The following is a 16,012-nucleotide window of genomic DNA, read 5'->3' as shown; positions in this document are numbered from 1 at the left end:
TTGTCTCCCCCTCTCTGTCTGTCTGACTGACTGTCAGTCTCTCTCTATGTTGGCTTGCCTGCGTGAAACTTGTTCTGACACCTAATGACCTCTGTCTCTGTTTCTCATTTTGTATCTCCCCCTCTCCCTCTATGTGTCTCTTTCTCTGTCTGTCTGTCTGTCTGATGCCAGTGGGAAACTTGGTCTGACACCTAAAGACGTATGTCTGTCTGTCTGTCTCGCGATCTCTCTCTCTCTCTCTCTCTCTCTCTCTCTCTCTCTCTCTTTCGTTCACTCTGTCTCACTCTGTATGTCGGTCTCTGTCTCTCGGTACACAGTGTAGGTGCTTTGGGATCATTTGAGGGACACATAGAACGCGTGACATTGGTATTTGGCGGAAGTTTCAATGACCTTTTTCCATTACATTTATAATTTGTGAAAGCAGGGCTGGCCAAATCGTCCGCCCTCACCAGGTGCGAGTGAACATTTGGACGGGCTAATAGAAACCGCCTGGCTACTTGCCCGGCTTACCAGTGAAAATTCTGGTCAAATGCAAAACTTGTGGTTGTAACATCGAGTTTCAAAGCCATAAACACTGCAGATGCAGCAACTGTGGTATGTACCGGGCCAGCAACATTTCTGGCGGGCTGGTGACTTTCTTGAAGTTACTCGCCCGACTGGCAAGTTAAAATGTGGAGATTTGGCCTTCCCTGTGAAAGGCGAAAGAAGCGTGAGTGAGCAGAATTGTTTTCACAAGAAAGACTGGTCCTTTAACTGTGATATCGTGTCGTAACTGCTGTTGTCATCGATAATAACAGAAAAACTTGTTATTGACCCAGCTTTCATATCGTATGATACGTGCCGCGTTCTACCGCCTTCCTCGCCAGAGACTAGGCTGCAGTGGTAAAAACTTTGTCCTGGATGATAATGAGTGCGGACTTGATTGTTCAGCGAAACTCCCTTTTAATATAAGACCTAAACAAATCTGAGAAAGTCAGGTCTTAAAAAGGAAGGAGTCTTAAAAAGGTCTTGAAAAGGAAGGAGTCTTAAAAAGGAAGGAGTCTTAACAAGTCGCGTAAGGCGAAAATACAATATTTAGTCAAGTAGCTGTCGAACTCACAGAATGAAACTGAACGCAACGCAACGCAGCAAGACCGTATACTGAGAAGGATAGCACGCTTTTCTGTACCTCTCTTCGTTTTAACTTTCTGAGCGTGTTTTTAATCCAAACATATCATATCTATATATTTTTGGAATCAGGAACCGACAAGGAATAAGATGAAAGTGTTTTTAAATTGATTTCGAAAAAAAAATTTTGATAATAATTTTTATATATTCAATTTTCAGAGCTTGTTTTTAATCCGAATATAACATATTTATATGTTTTTGGAATCAGCAAATGATGGAGAATAAGATAAACGTAAATTTGGATCGTTTTATAAATTTTTATTTTTTTTTACAATTTTCAGATTTTTAATGACCAAAGTCATTAATTAATTTTTAAGCCACCAAGCTGAAATGCAATACCGAAGTCCGGGCTTCGTCGAAGATTACTTGACCAAAATTTCAACCAATTTGGTTGAAAAATGAGGGCGTGACAGTGCCGCCTCAACTTTCACGAAAAGCCGGATATGACGTCATCAAAGACATTTATCAAATAAATGAAAAAAACGTTCGGGGATTTCATACCCAGGAACTCTCATGTCAAATTTCATAAAGATCGGTCCAGTAGTTTAGTCTGAATCGCTCTACACACACACACACACACACACACACGCACGCACGCACACACGCACGCACATACACCACGACCCTCGTTTCGATTCCCCCTCGATGTTAAAATATTTAGTCAAAACTTGACTAAACATAAAAAGGAAGGAGTCTTAAAAAGGTAAATGTACAGAGGTTATGAACACAACATCTGAAAAAGTAAGGTCTTAGAAGAGAGGAAGTCTTACTTGTCGGGGACTGAAAAGAGGGGTTCCACTGTAATGCGAATAAAAAATAAAAATAAAAAGTGTTCTCCTGGAACTCTTTTTGTGACTGACTCACGTCTTTATCTCTTTATCGGGGAAACGCGTGCCTTGAACGCAATTTATCTGCGACAACAGTGTCATCATAACTGTGTCAAAGGGACAGTGACCTTCAACCATGACCTCACCTTCACACAGACCTGAATAGAAGAGTTTTAAAGGGATAATACCTGTGGAAAATGTCCCTCAGATCGCATCCAAAATGATAAGATTCTGCGTAACACATAATGCTACCGCGCAGGAGGGCTGCTTTCACTGTCCAAAAGGAGAAAGCTGTGCGAATTTTCATGAAGGTAACCTCTCAGGACGATATGAAATCGTATCCTTATCGTAAATCCTGGATAGTTCTGTGACGGGCAGTATGATCGCCAACCACTCTTAAAGGGAAAGGCGTACACCTTTAAAGCGTAGATTATCAATGTGCACGTGAGGGTTACATTTGCATTGAAAGCAATTATGATCATATGAATTAGTTCACTTCTGATCGAGCTGCGGTTCGCATCACTTTTACTGTGGGAGGTTTCTACATTTCTTCCCGATTTTTTTTTTGCGAGTTTGTGCCGACTCAAGAATTAACATGGTAAGAAAACGGAGAAGACACTGGAGCAGAGCAAACATTGAATAATAATAATAATAATGGTATTTATAGGGCGCACATTCTAAAATAGTTCAAAGCGCCTTACAATCTTAAAATATAATGGAAATATTCTTGCCATTGTTCACAACTTGCTCACGTGAGTCGGTTAATGTATGCATTTCTATACTCAGCCTCGGGCTATTGGTTTGCGGTTTGTTTGATGACATCGATGTGTGTTTTGTGTTGGCTTTTTGTGTGAATAATTGGGATGTGACGAGTCAGCTCTGTTTCCGTCGGACTCGCCCCCTGAAAGTTTATAATCATCTTCACCTCACCTGCTGTGTCCTAAGCAACAACAACACTAAGAAGTGTGTTTCTGGTGACAAGGTCACACATTTAGGGTCGGTAGGTCCGTTCCTGTTTACATTTAGTCAAGTTTTGACTAAATGTTTTTACATTGGCCGGGAATCGATGCGAGAGAGAGAGAGTGTGTGTGTGTGTGTGTGTGTGTGTGTGTGTGTGTGTGTGTGTGTGTGTGTGTGTGTGTGTGTGTGTATAGAGAGGTTCCCAGAAAACTACTAGGCACATTGTCATTAAACTGTACACAAAAATTGTTCCAAATAATATCCCCAGACATTTTTTTCCTCCATGTTAAAAAATGATAAACGCCTTTAATGACGTCACATACGTCATTTAGTGAAAGTTGAAGCGGTACTGTCACGCACTCATTTGTTTCAACCAAATTGATTGAAATATTGGCCATGCAATCTTCGACGACGCCTGGACTATATGGGATTGCATTTCAGCTTGGCGGCTTTCGGGGCAAATATGACTACCTTTTTACATTTAGTCAAGTTTTGACTAAATGTTTTAACATAGAGGGGGAATCGAGATGAGGGTTGTGGTGTATGTGTGTGTGTGTGTGTGTGTGTGTGTGTGTGTGTGTGTGTGTGTGTGTGTGTGTGTGTGTGTGTGTCTGTCTGTCTGTCTGTCTGTCTGTCTGTCTGTCTGTCTGTCTGTCTGTCTGTCTGTCTGTCTGTCTGTGCGTGTGTGTGTGTGTAGAGCGATTCAGACTAAACTACTGGACCGATCTTTATGAAATTTTACATGAGAGTTCCTGGGAATGATATCCCCGGACGTTTTTTTTATTTTTTTCGATAAATGTCTTTGATGACGTCATATCCCGCTTTTTGTAAAAGTTGAGGCGGCACTGTCACACCCTCATTTTTCAATCAAATTGATTGAAATTTTAGCCAAGCAATCTTCGACGAAGGCCGGACTTCGGTATTGCATTTCGGCTTGGTGGCTTAAAAATTAATTAATGACTTTGGTCATTAAAGATCTGAAAATTGTAAAAAAAAAAATTTTTTTTATAAAACGATCCAAATTTACTTTCATCTCATTCTTCATCTTTTCCTGATTCCAAAAACATATAAATATGTTATATTTGGATTAAAAACAAGCTTTGAAAATTAAGAATATAAAAATTATGATCAAAATTAAATGTTCGAAATCAATTTAAAAACACTTTCATCTTATTCCTTGTCGGTTCCTGATTCCAAAAACATATAGATATGATATGTTTGGATTAAAAACACGCTCAGAAAGTTAAAACGAAGAGAGGCACAGTAAAGCGTGCTATGAAGCACAGCGCAACCGCTACCGCGCCAAACAGGCTCGTCACTTTCACTGCCTTTTGCACTAGCGGCGGACTACGTTCAGTTTCATTCTGTGAGTTCCACAGCTTGACTAAATGTAGTAATTTCGCCTTACGCGACTTGTTAATCATTATTATACTTGTTGGTAACTAATCAGTACTTGTTTTGTGTCGACAGAAACACAGCAGCATATTGAGCTCAGCAGCACGATGGCTGTCCGGGGGACGGTCATCCCCGTCGGTCATCAAGCGCAACGTGGAAGGCTTCGAGCTGACCTCCATCGACACGTCGTGCGGTCAGCAGCCTCGGCCAGTGGTCGTGCTCATCGGCTGGCTCAACGCCAAGCGCAAGCACCTGCGCAAGTACCAGGAGGTGTACTGGGACCGTGGCTTTGACGTCCTCACCATGGACGTGACTCCAGTACACATTGTGAGGCCCCGCGCCGGCATCAAGTACACACACAGGCTGCTCAAAGCGCTGCAGGTAGGCATTTTCATAATAATATCAGTGTCTGTATCGGTGTCATGTACCCCCCACAGACTGCTCAAAATGCTGCATGTACCTATTTTCATATCACTATCGGTTTCATAATTTGAGGCCATGTCTGCGACTTTGCGCATTGTTGACTGAAGCTTTGATTGAAGAAACTCGAGGTCAAAGTTGTACTTGAATGTTAACACACCCACAGGCTGCTCAAAGTGCTGCAGGTACCTATTTTCATATCACTATAGCTATTGCTGTTGTCATATATCGACGTCGTCGTGTTATTTTGGCGTCACTCGTTTTACACCGCTTATCAGGAGAAGGACAAAACTGATAATTTTTATGATGAAGTAGTGTTTATATCCCTTCCTGGTGTGGATAGAAAGCTAAAAGAATGTTAAATTCTGCATTGTCAATCGTATTTAAGAGAATATTTTTCATGGAGAGTGATTTACTTAGTCTAAAGCTCAAAAGCATTAAAATCGCAAAGAATCGAGTTATGCCAAATTATCACGATGACATCAATATGATTATTGCTCTGAGGTTACCTTCAAAGAAAATCGGGCTGGATGGATGGATGGATGGATAAGATTTACAGTCCAGTGAGGTTACCCTCATGGAAATTCGGGCTGCTTTCTCCCTGGGGAGAACATCTGTAAGAACATCAAGCGCACCAACAAGCTGCTCAAGATACTTCAGGTGGGCTGCTGGAACTTCTTGGGTTGGGGGTGGGAGGGGGGGGGGGGGGCGGGGGTGGGGGCGGGGGTGATCTCCCACACACCCATTATCGTGCAGACCCTCACCGGTAATAGGTATACACCAACAGGCTGCTGAAATGGCTACCGAGAGGGAAAGCACTTGCGTTTAAAAGTCGTCTGGTGTAACTCCTGCTTTCTCGACATTGTGACTGATGTGTCACAGTCATGTCAAACGTTATCACTTGTTCGTTGTTGTAGTTATTAAAAATGCTATCACTTGCGTAGTACTAGTCTGGCTCTGTAGTACTCACTGTAACTTTATTTTCCTGTAACTTTATTTTCACACCCACACATCTGCAGCGTTCAGTTTGGGTTGACCACGGACTTATCTTGAGCGGTGAGCTTGTTAGAAAAGACGTCAGTTAAGGTGGAGATTAAACCAATTAATACCTACAAAAGTCACAGTTTTCAATTGCTTCGTACGTCTTTGTTTCTTGACCAGTACTCTTGATTTTGGTACCGCTGTGTTCCTTAGACTCTGAACTTTCCATTGACATAAGGCTCACTGTGTATAACTGGATCAAACACGTCATAACCGCTAATGAATAAAGTAATTCGTTTTTTTCCCGATTAAGGTACAAACAGCGACCAATTGGAACCTGGCAGTGGGGGTCCTGATTTGGCCTATAATGGTCCGCTGGACCCAAAAAGCAACAACTAACTAACTAACTAACCTGGCAATGTGGAAGGTATCACCGCAACAGTTGGACTAGATCCTTATGTACCCGTCTACGTCTAATTGGCTTAATCTCCACCTAAGGACCTCTCCTGTTAGGAACATGAGGAAGTCAATGCCGTGGACTGATTACAAGCCCGTCTTGCACGGCGAAGTTGTAAGAAAAGACACCACTTCTTCGGTGGCTTTATTTTCATTGCCAAGGAGTTGTGGTGTTTTGGAAATGATGGTAAACCCGATAGTGGGCATCGCGGTTGGTGTAGACAGGGCTAGAGCGTCGGGTGTAAACAGTACGATCGATTTCCATGCGATGTGAGAGCTGAACAAACGGCAGCCTAAGATAGAGCCATGCCAGCGGAGCGCTCGTGCTGTGATTTGAGATGACGTCAACACCACAGGTATTGACACAAAACGTTATCAGTCCTGACAAATGCAGCCACTCTCTTGACACAAAACGTTATCGGTAAAGGCTGTCCTTTATGGAGACCGAAGGTTTTATGGAAAAGTTAGTGCCGAAGCATTACTTTTACCTTTCCTTACTTTGACCTTTCCTTAGTTTTACCTTTCCTTACCTTTCTTGTTTTTTGATTCTGAATTTTGGAACGTTGGCAGTCTCTTTGTTTTTGGATTTACACAAGCAGCCATTCTCTTCGCAAAATCTAATCAGTCCTTACAAAAGCTGCAGTGCACTCTTTTCGCACATAAACATCACTTGGAAAGTAGGTTATTCTGGCATCTATTTGGCAGGAAACTGTTTGTCTATACATTAATAGTCAGTGTCTGGTTAATAAGGTTTTAATGTTGTATTCCGCTTTGGGCCCATATGGCTTTTCGCTAAAGCAATACACAGCTATGTGTCACACGCACAAGCGCACATTTGAAAGTATTTTTGTGAGAGCAAAAAGTCAATTTACTTAAACGGGAGTGTACATGTATTCTTGGCCGATGAAAAGGCGACAGAAGCATCCTGTTTAGGTCGAAAAAAAGTCTGTTTACGGTAACATAGGCCAAACAAATAGGGTCGGTAGGTCGGGATTTTTGACTCACATGCGAAGCAAAAGTGAGTCTATGTACTCACCCGAGTCGTCCGTCCCGTCCGTCCAGCCGTCCGGAAAACTTTAACGTTGGATATTTCTTGGACACTATTCAGTCTATCAGTACCAAATTTGGCAAGATGGTGTATGATGACAAGGCCCCAAAAAACATACATAGCATCTTGACCTTGCTTCAAGGTCAAGGTCGCAGGGGCCATAAATGTTGCCTAAAACCAGCTATTTTTCACATTTTTCCCATTTTCTCTGAAGTTTTTGAGATTCAATACCTCACCTTTATATGATATATAGGGCAAAGTAAGCCCCATCTTTTGATACCAGTTTGGTTTACCTTGCTTCAAGGTCAAGGTCACAGGAGCTCTTCAAAGTTGGATTGTATACATATTTTGAAGTGACCTTGACCCTGAACTATGGAAGATAACTGTTTCAAACTTAAAAATTATGTGGGGCACATGTTATGCTTTCATCATAAGACACATTTGGTCACATATGATCAAGGTCAAGGTCACTTTGACCCTTATGAAATGTGACCAAAATAAGGTAGTGAACCACTAAAAGTGACCATATCTCATGGAAGAAAGAGCCAATAAGCACCATTGTACTTCCTATGTCTTGAATTAACAGCTTTGTGTTGCATGACCTTGGATGACCTTGACCTTGGGTCAAGGTCACATGTATTTTGGTAGGAAAAATGTGTAAAGCAGTTCTTAGTGTATGATGTCATTGCTAGGTTTAGTTATTTGACCTTGACCCTGCAAGGTCATGTAAAGGTCAAGGTCAAGCATGTGAGTCGTATGGGCTTTGCTCTTCTTGTTTTTATTTAATTTTTTTTTCTCAAACGATATTTTTAAGTTATTTTGCCCAAAAACAAAGACTTAAAAAAAAAAAAAAATTATTATTTTTTTTAATTTTTTCCAAATACCAAAAAAAAAGTCTAGGGTCGCGCGGAAAAATAGGGTCGGTCGGGATACCGTAAACAGACTTTTTTGTTGTTGGCCTTATTAATTTTGCATTCGATATACTTTGGTTAATGTCAGAAGCTTTTCTTTACCTGTTCGACTAACGAGAAATTACTTCTCTCTCTCTCTCTCTCTCTCTCTCTCTCTCTTCCTCTCTCTCTTCCTTCCTCTCTCTCTCTCTCTCTCTTCCTCTGTCTCTCTCTCTCTTCCTCTGTCTCTCTCTCTCTCTTTCTTCCTCTCTCTCTCTTCCTCTCTCTCTCTCTCTCTCTTCTCTCTCTCTCTCTCTTCTTCTCTCTCTTTCTCTCTCTTTCTCTCTCTCTCTCTCTCTCTCTCTCTCTCTCTCTCTCTCTCTCTCTCTCTCTCTCTCTCTCTCTCTCTCTCTCTCTCTCTCTCTCTCTCTCTCTGTTAGTCAAGCTGTCTTCTTTGGAGAGAAATACAAGATTAATTGATGTTAATATCAGAGGCAACAGATTGTAAATGTAAAAATAGACATAGAACCGGCGTGCAAATATTATAACTGATAATGAGAGTTGTTTTTCTACTTTTCTTTTCCACATTTATATTTTGACAATAGACATGGTGTTTGCTAAATGACAAAGGAAGTGCATTGTGTTGTATTACTCCGTGTAACCTCTACGTATTACTCCCTGTAACCTCTACGTATTACTCCCTGTAACCTCTACGTATTACTCCCTGTAACCCCTACGTATTGCTCCCTGTAACCTCTACGTATTGCTCCCTGTAACCTCTACGTATTACTCCCTGTAACCTCTACGTATTACTCCCTGTAACCTCTACGTATTACTCCCTGTAACCTCTACGTATTACTCCCTGTAACCTCTACGTATTGCTCCCTGTAACCTTTACGTATTACTCCCTGTAACCTCTACGTATTACTCCCTGTAACCTCTACGTATTACTCCCTGTAACCACACACGCTGAGACTGAGAGATGACAGGCCAGTATAAAATATCACACACATGGAGCACGGAATACATGCGTGCATCGATCATGTTTCACACAATAGCAGGTAACAGGTGTCATGTCATGTCCATAGATTCGCTGTCACTTTTGCTCCCAGTGTGAGCGTACCGCTTTGACTTTCGAGGTGAAGGCGGCACTGTCTGATTTTGCATGATTGACTACTACCACACATTAGTTAGCTAGCTGGTACTTTTCTCGCTCTCGTTTTTGTTAACCTTATGATCTGTCAGTCGACAAAAACATGCACCATTAGCATAGCTGGACCGACGTCAACCAACCAACATACAAACGAACGAAAAAAACAGGAAGGAAAAAAGTGCCACTTTTCCGTATAGACCATGTTTATGACCAATTTTGTGAATGAACGGACTGAATGAATCCGTAAATCCCGTCAAACGTAGAACACTTCACATTAGACTGAGTGTTCACGTTAATTAGTAACACTTCACATTACACTGAGTGTTCACGTTAATTAGTAACAGTTCATTTGTGAAATAGTGCGCTAACATGTATGCTCATTACTGAGTTGCAAGGGCAGAGGGTTACTCTATGGGTACTGGTTGTAGAATGGGTGAGTTGCCAGGGCAGAGGGTTACTCTATGGGTACTGGTTGTAGAATGGGTGAGTTGCCAGGGCAGAGGGTTACTCTATGGGTACTGGTTGTAGAATGTGTGAGTTGCCAGGGCAGAGGGTTACTCTATGGGTACTGGTTGTAGAATGGGTGAGTTGCCAGGGCAGAGGGTTACTCTATGCCCGTACGAAATGAACATATATGAACATATAAGAGACATATAAGAAACCTATAAGTTTCTTATAAGAAACATATAAGTTTCATATATGACAAGTAAAAAGCTATGTATGTCAGTTGTAGGAATAGGTTTCTTATAAGTCTCTTATATGAAAAAGACCCCAATTCATATAAGAATCATATATGAATCATATATGAGAACCTGCACTTCCAGAAACCTATAGTTCTCTTATACGTTTCTTATATGAATCTTATATGACTCTTATATGAATCATCACTTAGTTTCTGCATAAGAGAATTCAGGACTTAGAAAAAATATTGGACAATGCTGAATTACTGGCAATACTGGCTTTCATATATATGTTTCATATATGAACAGGAAGTGGATGGTTTGCCTTGAGCATTATCTCCCCCTGACTGAACGGCCATCTTTGTGACAGCAGCTCTGTGAGGATGTTTAGCAGAAAATCAGTGAAAGAGCAGGACTAAAATGCAAAGTTCTTACAGAAATAATTGGACTTGATGTATGAATATGTGAAGAGAATGTTTATGTCATGCTGATGTTTGTGGGTGGCTGGCAGCCCAACCAACCCAACAGCTTGACACTGACAGGTTTGTGTTTTTATTCAAAATCCAGAATTTCCCTCCATTATTTGTTTTACTTTACAGTTCTGGTTCTGCATCAGGTGATCAAATCATGTTTACCAGCACTACTTTGGTTCAAGCAACAAGAAACTGTGACAGCTGTGCATATTCAAGAAAATTATTTGTGGCTGTAACTTGTTTGTTGTTTCTTGTTCATAATTTCAAGTTTCAAAGTATTGGATTTGAAGAGGACAATGCATGTCTTACTCCTCTTCTTGTGACCAGTGATTTAGAGATCTGTTTGTTTTTGCCCTCAAAATAAACACAACTTCAGTAAAGATATGTATATATACTGAACCAAAAGGTATTTTGCAGTTGGATTCATTATAAGGCAAAAAAAAAAAAATTGTCTGTTTCTGGTCACCCGACCGACCCTAAATTTCGGCGCCGACCCTAAACTTTTTTTTTCCAAACTCAAAAATTTTTATTTATTTTTTGGTGGTAAAGGACAGGGTGAGAAAATGAACAACAAAAACGTGTGAAAACGAAAGTCCGCTGACGATTTGTAAATGTGTTGAGTGTCTTGCCTCTATGTATAGTGAATCCAGTCTCTTTGCGCGATTTTTAAAGTTAGTTTTATTGGTCTACATTTGGGGTAAAAAAAAAAATTAAAAAAAATTAAAAAAAAATCCCGACCTACCGACCCTATTTTTTTTAGCCATGTTACCAGAAACAGACAATTTTTTTTTTTGGCCTAATTCAAAGTCAAGACAGTTAAATTGGGTTAAGCAGGTGTTATTTCCCTTGTAAACACAAATGTAGGTCAAGGTCGTGTGTCTAGTATGAGACATATAAATATCATATATGAGACATATAAGAATCCTATAAGGGAGATGTAGGTTTCATATAAGATTCTTATAAGTCTCATATATGAACATTTCATATAAGAGACCTATAGCTTTCTTATAAGAGAATATAAGATTCATATATAAGAGACCTATATGAGCTCAGGTTATAGGTTCATATATGATTCATATAAGTTTCTTATAAGAATTTACCTCATTTGCATTTAAAATACCTATAAGCCACATATATGAAATTGTCATACAAGACTCTTATAAGAATCTTATATGAAATTGGGTCCAATTTCTTATAAGAACGTTTCGTACGGGTGGGTACTGGTTGTAGAATGGGTGAGTTGCCAGGGCAGAGGGTTACTCTATGGGTATGTGGTTGTAGAATGGGTGAGTTGCCAGGGCAGAGGGTTACTCTATGGGTACTGGTTGTAGAATGGGTGAGTTGCCAGGGCAGAGGGTTACTCTATGGGTACTGGTTGTAGAATGGGTGAGTTGCCAGGGCAGAGGGTTACTCTATGGGTACTGGTTGTAGAATGTGTGAGTTGCCAGGGCAGAGGGTTACTCTATGGGTACGTGGTTGTAGAATGGGTGAGTTGCCAGGGCAGAGGGTTACTCTATGGGTACTGGTTGTAGAATGTGTGAGTTGCAAGGGCAGAGGGTTACTCTATGGGTACTGGTTGTAGAATGTGTGAGTTGCCAGGGCAGAGGGTTACTCTATGGGTACTGGTTGTAGAATGGGTGAGTTGCCAGGGCAGAGGGTTACTCTATGGGTACTGGTTGTAGAATGTGTGAGTTGCCAGGGCAGAGGGTTACTCTATGGGTACTGGTTGTAGAATGGGTGAGTTGCCAGGGCAGAGGGTCACTCTATGGGTACTGGTTGTAGAATGTGTGAGTGCTGCAAACCTGCCGACCCTTGTGAATCCTCAAGTGTAACAATTTACTTCTTTTTTGGAATGTTCAGCATAGCAAATGGTGTTTTAGCATTTTCTAAAAATGTATTCCCATATCCGCATTTGTGCCATCTTGCACAAGGAATCTCAGACATTTTTAATAAAGTTTAATGAGAATGCAGGAACGTACAGAGCCCAGTCTTAGCATATAACCACGTCATGTCCTAAATAGTCGGCAGCACTGGGAACAGAAATAGTAAGTTAGTCAGACAATGCCCATCACAGAGTATCTGCAGTGCCACTTTTTAGTGTAGACAATATATGACCCATTTTGTGATCGCTACTCAGAGTGGGAAGCACACACGAGTACCAGGGAACGAGAAAGAGGGAACTGTTGCACAAGAAAGAGGGAACTGTTGCACAAGAAAGAGGGAACTGTTGCACAAGAAAGAGGGAACTGTTGCACAAGAAAGGGGGAACTGTTGCACAAGAAAGAGGGAACTGTTGCATGCTTTTGATTAGTTGATTAAACGTAGCAACCTTAAGCTTGGCGCATCAGCTTAGCAATTGCTCTTAGAACGTAGCAGATGGCAGTTCTGGTGCTGTGACGTGTGTCTTACTGTGTCGTGCAGGAGAACGACGAGTTGTCCAGCCGTCAGGTGGTGGTCCACGGCTTCTCTATCGGCGCCTTCATCTACACACAGCTGCAGCTCCTGCTGCATCAGCAGCGCGAGGCCCCACGGCGCCACCAGCCGCTTCGCAGAGTCCTGCAGCAGGACGACGACTTCGAGGCGGACCTCGGGGAGCGCATCGCGGGCCTGGTGATGGACAGCCCGGCCTACATGGACCACATGTGTCACGGCATCGCCAACTCCCTCACCCACAACCCCGCGGCCCGCAAGCTCATCAGCCGCTCCCTGCTGCTGTACCTGGCCGCCTTCCCGCGCTCCGTGACCCACCACTACCAGGAGTCGCACCGCATGTTCCACCACAACACCGTCCCCACCCTCATCCTCTACTCCCCTGCTGACCTCATCTCGTCCGCCGACACCTCTGAGCGCTACGTGAAGGAGTGGCGAGCCAAGGGCTACCCCGTGTCCACCTGCAAGTTCCAGGACTCTACCCACGTGGGCCACTACAGGGACAACCCCGAGAAGTACGTGGCGGCCCTGCACTCCTTCCTCGACACGCTGGAGCTCGCCCAGCAGAAAGCTGCCGTTGAAATCCCGCAGGCTGCCGCTGCAGCTGCTGAGGTTTAGTGGTGGGGCTCTCAAATCTGTCACCTCGTGTTTAAAGCCAGCTCTTCTTCCTCTCTCTCTCTCTTCTCTCTTTTGCTTTCTGAAGATTTGGCGGTTCTGTGAAATTTGGCACCTCATGTTTAAAACCAGCTCTTCTTCTCTCTTTTTCTTTCTGGTTCTGTCACACCCTGTTTAAAGCCAGCTCTTATTCTTCTTCTCCTTCTTCCAAATCATGAACTGGGTCCTTTTTCTCTCTCTCTCTTTTTTTTTTTTTTTTGTGCGGTCGGGTTTAGTGGTGCGCTAATATCTAGCACCTCATGTTAAAAGCCAGCTCTGTTTCTCTGTTCTTCTTCTCCTTCGTTCAATTCATGAACCGGACCCGTTCCTTCTCTTGTCTCTTGTTTTCTGGTTTTGTTGCTCAGTCCAAGGTCACTCCTCTGCACAGTGCTCTCTGTGCACATTATTTAAAAATTTTTTTTTTTAAAGAATTAACTTTGTAAAATGCACGGGTCGCAAAATAATTCATAAACAAATTCCAAATCACCACAGAGAACATCGAGGCTGTTGATGTTTGGTGTAATCCGAGTGGAGGGCTGGTCTTATCCCATGCAGCATCCTGGCCAACGCCCGTCTCTCAAGCTTGAGACAGTCTTCACAGAGTCTGTTGATTTTTTTTAATGATTTTATTTTTAAATTTTTAATTGTGTCTTCCTGTTTACGGGTTTTCATTCCTTCTTTATTATTGCTCACTTCTTTTGCTGGTTACACACAAAACAAAAAGCTGGTTTGTTTGTTTGTTTATAAGTCCGTCTGTCTTTCTCAGTTTCTGTCTGTTTCCTAAGAAAGTTACCTCAGTGCAGCGTAAAGCACAACGTTAGCTGCCCTTGACCTTTGTCTAAGGTCACGATAAATAACGCGTGGTCTAAACACCCAGCAGCTGGCTCGACGCAATGGCACATAACAGCGATTTCAAATTGTGTAAAAACTAAGCTAAGGCCAAAAAAAAAAATTGTCTGTTTCTGGTAACATGGCTAAACAAAATAGGGTCGGTAGGTCGGGATTTTTTTTTTAAATTTTTTTTTTTACCCCAAATGTAGACCAATAAAACTAACTTTAAAAATCGCGCAAAGAGACTGGATTCACTATACATAGAGACAAGACACTCAACACATTTACAAATCGTCAGCGGACTTTCGTTTTCACATGTTTTTGTTGTTCATTTTCTCACCCTGTCCTTTACCACCAAAAAAAATAAAAAAAATTTGAGTTTGGAAAAAAAAGGTTTAGGGTCGGCGCCGAAATTTAGGGTCGGTCGGGTGACCAGAAACAGACAATTTTTTTTTTTTGGCCTAATATACTGAAAGGCATAAATTCTGCAAATAGTGCATTGAACGATTTTGCTCTCAAACGAAAATCAGATTGAACCTGTAATTTGTAGTTGACATCTTGCAGTATTGCTGATCCAGCCACAGCTCACTGTGCTAATAAAGACAATGGGCTGAACGGGAGACAATAACGTAAAAACGATAGTGTATGGCCCTATAAAATGCAACTGGCTGTTTGGCTGTATCAGATATCGCAATCATGCCACGACTTGATGAAGGAGAGAGACAGTAAGCGATTGGGATGCTTAGAGCTGGCCAAAGCATTGAACGTGATGAACACTGAACGTTTTCCGAAATCATTGCGCTTGGACTCAGTCACTTTTTTTGAAAAATTGTCATTTCATGATGTTTTATTCAAAATCAATAAAGCAAAGGTTTATAAACACTAAAATGGCCAATAAATAAAATATTCAAACATTGAAAACATTCACCACTGAGTAGATTTTTTGTGATTTTTTAAAGTTCAGTTTGCGGAATTTATGCCTCTCGGTATATAACGTTAATCTATTCCAACCAATCAGAAACCTGAAGAGGACGCAAGATCAGCGCTAGACAATTCAATTATTGCCCGGTGTCTGGTAAATGTTCAGTGTTTTCAGAGAGTTAAATGTTGTTTTTTTTTCTGTTTACTTTCTTTGTCCGTAAACTGCACCCAAAGCCGCTACTGCTGGGGTGAGCAGAAGTCAATAAATCAACCGGTGAGACGGGGGGAGCGTGGCAATGACTGCAAAGCCTGCTTCTGGGACCGTTGCTGGCACTGGCCAAGGATTATCATGCCGTGAGAAAGACTGTACCTTGACCAGCATGATGATGATAGTGTTTGATGTGACGTGCTTAGGCCAGTGTCGGAAGCGGTCGGCATGACGGATGACGTCACACCAATGACGTCACCTGAAGAGAGCAGGCTTTGCAGTCTTTGCCAACGAACACTTCTGCATGATAACTAACAATGCTGCAACATGATATACATTGATCTAGTCTCTGCTGCAACGCGTAACGCTATATCTACTCGTTGTTATTGTTGTACTAAACAAATAAATGTTGACAGATCTGTTTGATCTATTCTCTGCTGTAACTCACGCTATATCTACTCATTGGTTGTTTTTGTACCCTACTTCTCAAATGCATGTTGACAGCTACCAGTGGTTTG

General features: G+C 41.8%; 1 protein-coding gene across 1 annotated transcript in view; it reads left to right on the top strand.

The window, feature by feature from the left end:
* The window catches only part of LOC138970518 (transmembrane protein 53-like), a 30,386-nt gene extending 15,466 nt beyond the window's left edge, over positions 1-14,920 (top strand). The window contains exons 2-3 of the mRNA XM_070342978.1: positions 4,425-4,730; positions 12,872-14,920. Of these exons, the coding sequence (XP_070199079.1) occupies positions 4,425-4,730; positions 12,872-13,498 (933 nt within the window). The 3' untranslated portion in view covers positions 13,499-14,920. The remainder of the gene's footprint in view (positions 1-4,424; positions 4,731-12,871) is intronic.
* The last annotated feature ends 1,092 nt before the right edge of the window (positions 14,921-16,012 follow it).

The sequence above is a fragment of the Littorina saxatilis genome, linkage group LG7, assembly GCF_037325665.1.
Source record: "Littorina saxatilis isolate snail1 linkage group LG7, US_GU_Lsax_2.0, whole genome shotgun sequence".
In the NCBI taxonomy this organism is placed as follows: Eukaryota; Metazoa; Mollusca; class Gastropoda; order Littorinimorpha; family Littorinidae; genus Littorina; species Littorina saxatilis.
Note: the sequence above shows the minus strand (reverse complement) of the source record. Positions and strands in the feature narration are given on the sequence as shown.